Source organism: Cucumis melo, chromosome 4 (genome assembly GCF_025177605.1).
Source record: "Cucumis melo cultivar AY chromosome 4, USDA_Cmelo_AY_1.0, whole genome shotgun sequence".
Lineage (NCBI taxonomy): Eukaryota > Viridiplantae > Streptophyta > Magnoliopsida > Cucurbitales > Cucurbitaceae > Cucumis > Cucumis melo.
Window position 1 is genome coordinate 16,659,187 of NC_066860.1, and position 8,583 is coordinate 16,667,769.

Below are 8,583 nucleotides of genomic sequence, written 5' to 3' on the forward strand. Positions count from 1 at the left end.
TAGCAATATCTTCTTAGATTCAAATGAAATGTCTAATTTCGAAAGTTTTTTAATACAATATTTAATTTTCTGAAAATTTGTAGATTATACTATATACTTAGCTCAAAACATCACCTATAGGCATGTACTTAATTTATCAAAATTGGTAGTTGGAATATTTATATACCCGTCAATGTATGTTGATCAAATATTTATACATCAAAATATGTTCAGGTCAACAAGTAGACAAGATATTTTTCCCTAGAAGTTGCAAGTCCAGTATCTCACCCTTGTTGTAATACACTAACAAATAGAAACCTTCATATACCTGTATTTTAAAAAATAAATTAAAAACCCACTGATTTATCTCTAATCTCATCTCTTTGAAATTATATCATTTTTACGCAATATTTATGTTTCTTTGGTAATTCATTTTTTAAGAAACTTTCAAATGAAAACTTATAAGGATGACGATGCAGATTTAAACTTTTGAGAGCAATTTGTTGGAATTGAAAGTTTAAAGATAAGATTGGTAACAAACTTAACAACTTTACAAGTAAAAGTTGAATTTTTCCCCCAAAACAGAAAAAAAAAATGAAGAAAATTATTTTCTAATCATAATTTTTTTCAAATATAGCAAAATATTGTAAACCATGATAGACATCATATTTGTTATAATTCATAAATATTTTTATTCATTGTAAAAATATAATCTCTACAACCTAAATATTGTGTTTCAATTTTCAAAGTTTCAAACATCACATGGTGATTCCTAAAAACAGTCGTACAAGGTTAAGATGTTCGTGCTCTTCCTGAATATTCAACAAGTCACTCGAAGTTATCAATCTATGACCGACATGAAAATCCTTTTCCTTCAATGGTGACAATATACGACTATTGACATTATGAGAGAGAGAGAGAGAGAGAGATATAACTTTTTCTCGGAAATGAAGGATGTAACAGAGATGACTATTTTTCAGATGAAGATACCAAAAGAAGTCTCCAATCAGCAAGATAGAAACATAGAATTTAAAGCAAAGGACAAGGAGGGCGTATGGGCATGCAAAAATATTCATAGATATATATGCTACATTCAATGTAACTGTTCTTTACATAAAACTACAGTAATAAATTATGAAGAAGAAGAAAAACATCCCGATGTTGTAATTTCTGAGTGACAATGAATCAATTGAAAAAAATAATTTGATGTACTGCAAGATTTAACAGCTTCTTCCCACCGAAACTTTTAGAAGTTAACTAAATGAACTACATTTGTTAATCTCGAACCTAGTGGAAGAAGATATTGAGCAACAACACTTCAGTAGTTTAGTTGCAGGGGAGCTACAATCAGGATTCCCCAACTTCAACCCAACAAAATATGGAACAGAACTAAATCTCTTCTCTTTTGGAAGCAAAGAAAGGATTATGGAGGAAATAAAAAGATAATTATAGGGTTGAAAGAAGAGAAGAAAAAGGAATGTTGCCCACCTGAGGAACATAAACAATGTTCTTTTTTCTTGTGGAAATTTTGACCCCTGCAGTAATAGAAGTATGCACCGATATTGGAGGCATGTGGAAGTCGATAAATATAGCTTCGGTGATTAAGGGTTGATGAGAAAGGATAGTACTTTTACCGACAAAAGTCAAAACGGTTAAGCAGATGATGTCATTTGATTCTCAGCTCCTCTTCTTATGCATAATACATGTACAAGCTGTTTGCGGCAGCACAGGCAATTGAATTTTCAGCCGGATGCCATGCTAGATGCAGCAGCTTAGTTGTGAAATCAAATGGGTTGCCATTTGCATCAACCCCTGGGCTATCAGATCCACCTGACATCAGTGTTTCACAATGTAAGAACATAAGAAAATATTACAAAAAGAGAGGTGAGCCTCTAACTAATGTAGGGAGCAGAATAATTTAGCAACCACAAAAAGAAAAGGATAACTAAAGTGTGGAGCACCGACCTCGTCTCACAACTCTTGTAAAGCTACTACTAAGTGATCTAGAAGGTCTTGAAGGGGTCTGCACTTGTCTCCTACCAGCCAACACCAGTAATTATATACTTAATATAAGCTTTAGAAAAATCTCATAGAACTCAAAGTTTGTGAATATGCCACTTGATTGAATTACCTAGTTGGGTTTTTGCTAGCTTCCAAAGTTGTTGCCTCGGTGCTTCCCGGAGAACAACCAAAAACTCGGAATAAATTGCTGGGACCACATAAATAACACGCAGATTAATGGCAAGATTTTGAGAGGGGAAAAAAGTCTGAATGCACATACATGCATATTGCACAGATAACAGTGGAAATTATGCAGACCTGTAGGAACCCGTAGTTACACGCAATCCATCGCCACTCAAACAACACTCAAACTTATCAAAGATTGAATCATTTTCATACAAATCACAAAGCTGCATATGATAATAAGAAACTTCATTTAGTCAAAGTCCAAATTTTCTAAATTTTAGCAACATGTTATACCTGAACAAAGAGATCTCATCTCACCTTGGGTCTTAAATATTCATGAACTTGGAAGGTTGCAACGGGACCAGAATCCATGTTGATGTCCCATAACTGAAAAGAGAAAAAGAACAGGTTGGAGTTGCAAGGAACATGTCATACGAAAAGGCAATAAAAAATTAAAAGAAAAATAATTTGTAAGCAAAAGCAACAAAAATGAGTCAAAGAGCTAGAAAAAAAATAATAAAAACTGTTAGTTATTTTGTTTTTTTTTTTTTTTTTAGGAATCCTTGTTAACATTCCAGTAACACCAAAGTAACAGAAAATCAGGAGGCTGGGGTTGCCAGGTACACGTGACCAAAGAAAGTCAAATTGAGAAACTATAAGAATAACAGCACATTGCTAGGAGCTACATGCCTCATAAAAATATGAAAATTTCCAGAGTTTGCTTTATCTATTTAGGAGCATAGCTTTCCTATTCCCATTCTATGTTTACCTGATAGTCAAACGTTGTCTTATCCATGGGTACTGATATATTATTGTTTATCTACACAAAGATAACAAGAACCATCCCTATGGCACTTCACATCCAAATCTTAGGATGACACCATCAAATAGTTCACGGCCTCATAATTGAAAGAATCAAACTATAGTTATAATACACACACACACACACACAAACCTTAAGAGTCATGTAATCACGACTTAATATATGTCTTCCATTTGTCCCAAATTTAATGTCCGAGATTGAAGCAATTATCTCTGTGAAAAACGATCTAGAACCAGGTGCCTCAGGCTCCTCAAATCTGTAAGCAAAAGACACCATTTAACCACTACAAGCTCATGAAAGTAGAATTACCACATTCCACCCCAAAAGAAAAGGACAAATCTGTTGGAGGGTGGGAATTTAGTGAAATTCATGACACCTACAATTTGGCATGAGAATCACATAATGCTGATTGCCGCAGATCAACAAGGCGGATTGATCCTTTTGAACTGCTATATGCTAGCATGTTACAATGTGTAGGGTGAAACTCGGCAGATGTAATCACCTCTGTAAAAAGATACATTTGTATAAAATGTAAAAATAAAGATTAAGAAAAGCTAATCCCAAGTAACTATATGGAATAGACCAAATTAACATGGAAATTATTGAAGAAAAATTTTCACTGGTTCTTCTGCATGCTATATGGTGAAACTATGGACTCCATTCGAAGATGTATCCATGAATTTTGCCTCCCGTCCCCCCAAATTGGTGTGTTGTGATATAAAGAGGCCTAAAGAGGACCGTTTTAAGAGTTGAGATCGTTGCTTTGGAGTTTCCATATTGTGAGAAATTGGGGACCCAAGTTTTGGACGTGATTAACGGCTTGAGAGAAATACAAGAAACTTGGACACAGAAATCTTGGAAGGAAATTTGTGGAGCTGCACATTCCGATGTTTCTCTCTACGTGTTCACGTCTTAAGTGTTCTGGAATTATCCACTTATTATGATTATTATCAATGAAAGCAGTCTCTTGTAAATTAGTGTTAAAGTTCTGTTTCTTTTTTCCTCTATTTAGATTGCTCCTTGATGTGTGCTGTTCTTCTGTGTAGGCCCTAGAAAAACAGCACAATATACGGAGAAATTGGGAAACTGGCATAAGATTTAAGAGCGTCCAAATGGCCCCTCCTCTAAACGTTCTTCTAAGGATATATCGCATTTGTATCATCACACCAACACCGCCCATCAGTAAAAGAAAGGAAGCACAATGAATTCTAAATGATAAATCCAATACAAAATGTCATAATATCAATAAATGGAAACAAGCCACAAGCAAAACAGTAATGAGCTTACCAGTTAAATCTTCCATGTTAGCAGGCTTCACATCAACAATGTTGAAACTTTGATTGCTAATTTCCAGGTTCCATAGATTTATCCGCAGGTCATCAGCCGATATAAAAGTTTCACCATCACTATATAATAGAAAGGTTGTAGTAAATACAATAGATATACATGTAATTGTTAAAATGCCAAATACCAAACAAAGAAGTAGCAGAAAAAAATCCGACTGCCACCGTGATATTTTATAACCTTAAAATCCTTTGACAATTGGGGGGAGTCCAAACTTTTGGTATTACCTGTTATTTGAGATAGAGTTGATATGATAATCATGAGCATGGGCATATACCCTACGACATCTAGCAAGAAGGCTTGACTCGTGGCTAGTTACCTAATTTCATCAAGAATAAAAATAATAGTTCATAAAATTTCCAAAGGAAAATGAAAATGAATAACAATCACAATCACAAGTGTCTATAATAATGTGACAACTATCACAAGTAGGAAAAAGGATAATGAAATGTTCCTGCAGCTTTAAAACTTCACAAAAAGCAAACAAATAAACCTTGGATTCTCAAAATGGCAATCAATCTTATTGCATGGTTGTAAACAAGACGTCTAGTTGGAGTAAAAAATAAAGAAGTTTATTGAACCAATAACAGTTTTCAGATATCAAATCATAAAATTTTTGCAGATGGGATGAGGTTGAGGAAGGGAATGCTATATCCTGTCCCTGAAACTTTGGGAGAAATTTTTCGTTTCCCCCACACTGTCCACCTCTTGTACAAAGATTTCCCACCATGATCAAGGCAGGTGTGTGGGGCCATATCCAGCTTTCAACTGGAACTCTTGGTTAGATGTCTATTATTGGATGTCCTCAAAGGGACTTGGTGAGATATCTATTAGAGGGAACCATAAAATTGATTGAAAAATGGAAAATAGTAAAATGCACAGTTTTTACTTTTGTCCTTTCAGCTATCTTTTGCCACTAGGAAAGTTATACAAGAGGTTAAAATTCACAACTCAATATGTGAAATTATTCAGTTCAAAACCAAGAGAGCACAAGCAACTACCACTTGTAGACGTAGTGATGAAATGGCCCCCAATAAGTCATTGCTTGGATGGTTATAACCTCCATCACAGGATCCTCCATTTGGAAGCTGTGGTGTAGAACTACTTGAACTAGCCATACATCCATTGCCAACAGCTTTAGACGTGTCCACATTCATGTTGGATATTTTCTTGATCTTCTTTTCTTGCACCTGGTCAAACCTCAAAGAACAAAGCCAGATTAAACAACACATGAAACATATAATGGCCTACAGAAAACTTCTACTACTCCAATGACTTTATGAAAAAGCTAAAAAATAAAATATTAAAAATTACTGCAGTCTACACCCTTTTGACACTTCGGATGTGATTGGTATAAGAGAAATATTCCTACTAAAAAAACTTCAGAAAAACAACAAAAGACTAGAAAAAAAATATATAATATATGTAGTGTTTCTATTATTAGCTTTTCTTTTAGTTTCTGGGTTACGAGCTCTTGGTTAGAAACTAATTCCTGTTTTGGAAGTCCTACATTGGCATTAGAGCTTGCTCAGAAGCCAAAACTTTAGAATAACTCTGACCACCAATTGACACTTGTGAGAAAATAGTTCAATATCTTTTTTTTATGAAAACAACTTTCATTGTGTAAGAATGAAAGAATACAATACAGGAGCATGCAAAAGGAACAAGTCAACAAAAACAACCTAAAAAAAGGGTTTCGAGCTAAAGCTATGTAAGATGTTACCAAACGAATAGTTACAAAAAGTGCTTCAAACCTGAAACCCAAAGCGAAACATGAAACCTCACTAAGAACCAAACCTCGCTAGAGTCCTTATCCAACCCCCTAAACACCCTATTGTTTAAATAACATAAATCTACTTGATTAGATCTTCTTGGAAAATAAATAAAAAAACAGCCACGGATGCACACAAAAAAAAAAATTCCATAGTAAATTAAACATATTTCATCACCATATAGTTATTAAAAGATAGATTAAACTAGGTTATCACCCAATGTATCTAGAACCTTTTTTTTTTTAAGACAAGATCTAGCAAATATCTTTGGAGCCTATTGGCAACTCAGTAGCTGAAGTTAAAATATTGGAAATATCATACAATGTCACTTTCCTACCTTCCAAAATTTAATGGTTTTGTCATTGGTAGATAATAGAAAGAGGGCACCATTGGCTGTTTGACACCATCTGATTTTGTTAATTTTCTCCTCTATTTCCAAGCTCTTGAGATAGTCAAACTAAAAAAAAAAGTGTGGGCACAGAGTGAGTACTAGAACAACATCAAAACCATTAATCTTTAAAATAAAGAATTCTGCAGATATAGGCAAAGAAAAAAGATTGCCTCAGGTTCATGGCTCTGGAACTCTGTTTTATAACGAAACTCAGGATGCCTAGTCACTGAATGGTCCATTTTCTCCAAGTCCTTTCTCGTCCCTCCATTCTATAAAGACAACATAGGTAACTTGCATAACCAAGAAACCAGAACTAATTCTGTATAGTGAAAAAAGAAACAAAATCCACAGAGCACAAAAAAGAACTAACATCTTTTTTATCTGTCCTCTCAAAAAGAACCACTCGACCACCTCGATCACCAGTAGCAAGATGGTCGCCGGTTTTGTCAAATTCAATTGCTGAAATAATATCAACTGCAGAGAAGCAAAGCAACCATGTAGGGAAGATTAAGACCCAGGTGGCTCTTAAAATACTACAAGAGCTAAAGCAATGCTGTATCTATGTGTTTATGCTATCAAACAGACTCTACTTCAAAGGTCATGACTAACTAATTATACATTCACTCGATCTTGTTCTATCATTTCCCGATTGTCATATATAATCACAAAAATCAGCAATATGTATGAGTTCATAAGCACCATCCTCAACCAATGTAAACCAAATTCTAACTGGAATGACCACGCCTCGTAAATGGCCCAATCCTAGTTTTCAAGGTGGCAGGGGCATAAAAAGATTATTTCCATCCATCATCCCGTGAATAAACTTACTTTTATGCTAGAATCGCTGACGACGACGATACTTCAATGCATGCAATATAAATACGAACTTTGAACGCAGCTGCAAGCGCGACTTACCGTATAAAAAATTCATATTACTTAAATCAACCAACAAAAGACTAATGCTACATATCTCCACGGAAGGATACAAACTTCATATAGAACTCTAAACTATTCAGCAACTGAAACCCGCTTTTCTCCCATTTCGAGCCAAAACAAAGCACAACAAATTACAGTACCAACTCGACAACCCACAAGATGGAAAACGAATTACTCGGAAACAATCTGGAACAGATCGAAGATGAGAAAACAAACCCTAATTGCAACTGATGCAGTGTATAGCGATTGGATCCAACAAATAAAGCATAATGGGATGCTCCAGAACAGTACAATGTGTAAAAAATACCTTCCTGTACTTCCTCGCCGGCGGTACGTTCACCAAAGACCTGAGAGAATTTCCAGTCGAGAGGGTGGGAGGAGGGGAGGGGAGGTACGATAGCTTCATCGCCACCTTTCATATCTCCGGGAAACCAATCCAAGTAAACCCAGATAATAAAAGGGGTTGAAGAAGAAGAAAAAGGGAAAAGAAGAGAAACCCAGAAAATCCAATCAGAGGAAGAACCGATCGGGCAGTGAGGTTTTACATAAGAAGAGCTGAAAAAATGGTAAAGAAAAGAAAAGGGGGGAAAAGGAATCGGCTAGATTCTGGATTCAGCCATGTTAATGCGCAGAATCTGTGGAAGAAAGTTGAAAGAGTTGTGTGGGGGAAATATGTTGTGGGTTGAAGATGAGAATCTAGGAACATGAAGTTGGAAAATTAAGAGAGAAAGGAAAAATGATGAGATTGAAAGAGAGTGAAGAGCAAACCGTTCCTTCCTTCTGTTTGTAGAACCAAAGAAAACACTCTCTCTGTAGCTCCTCAATACCAAAGAAAAATTATGGTTTCATTTTTCTCTTTTTTCTTTTTCTATTTCTATTTCTATTTCTATAAAACTTTTGTTCTTTGTATTATAATTTTGGAGGTTCATCATAAAGTGACTTGCACGTGTGAAATGGCTGCCTTCAGGTCAAGGGATTATATGTTTATATTTGGTCCAAGTAAATGCTATTTTGGTTGCTTATGTTAATTGACAAAAATTAAAACATAAAACTTGGAGGGTTCTTTTTTTTTTTTTTTAGTTTCTTTTTTCTTTTTATGGACGAGCTTTCTAAAATAGCTTAGACTTTAAAAACGCTGAAAATTATGACAA

General features: G+C 35.0%; 1 protein-coding gene across 2 annotated transcripts; it reads right to left on the reverse strand.

Annotated features, from left to right (window-relative positions):
- Positions 1 to 1,040: 1,040 nt before the first annotated feature.
- On the reverse strand, positions 1,041 to 8,311 carry LOC103490009 (serine/threonine protein phosphatase 2A 55 kDa regulatory subunit B beta isoform-like). Of its 2 annotated transcripts, XR_537791.3 has the most exons (15): positions 7,740 to 8,297; positions 6,867 to 6,970; positions 6,667 to 6,765; positions 6,443 to 6,562; positions 5,335 to 5,523; positions 4,561 to 4,652; positions 4,277 to 4,395; positions 3,370 to 3,493; positions 3,122 to 3,245; positions 2,485 to 2,553; positions 2,299 to 2,390; positions 2,111 to 2,188; positions 1,945 to 2,015; positions 1,614 to 1,809; positions 1,041 to 1,514 (listed from the first exon to the last, which is right to left on the reverse strand). XR_537791.3 is itself a non-coding variant. In XM_008449372.3 (14 exons), the coding sequence occupies exons 1-14, from the start codon at positions 7,849 to 7,851 to the stop codon at positions 1,670 to 1,672; spliced, it is 1,533 nt and encodes a 510-aa protein (XP_008447594.2). In that variant the 5' UTR covers positions 7,852 to 8,311; the 3' UTR covers positions 1,041 to 1,669. The 2 variants fall into 2 exon arrangements, 1 of the variants encoding a protein (XP_008447594.2); XM_008449372.3 differs by having other exon boundaries at positions 1,041 to 1,809; positions 7,740 to 8,311.
- Between the last annotated feature and the right edge of the window lie 272 nt (positions 8,312 to 8,583).

Bases quoted from the DNA above. Each gene is read 5' to 3' on its own strand.
- LOC103490009 (XM_008449372.3), bottom strand. From the start codon at position 7,851: ATGAAAGGTGGCGATGAAGCTATCGTACCTCCCCTCCCCTCCTCCCAC. The intron at 3,494-4,276 runs GTAAGCTCATTA...ATCTTTTTACAG, and splicing joins TAACATGGAAGATTTAACTG to AGGTGATTACATCTGCCGAG. The intron at 2,189-2,298 runs GTCTGCATAATT...ATGTGGTCCCAG, and splicing joins GTAACTACGGGTTCCTACAG to CAATTTATTCCGAGTTTTTG.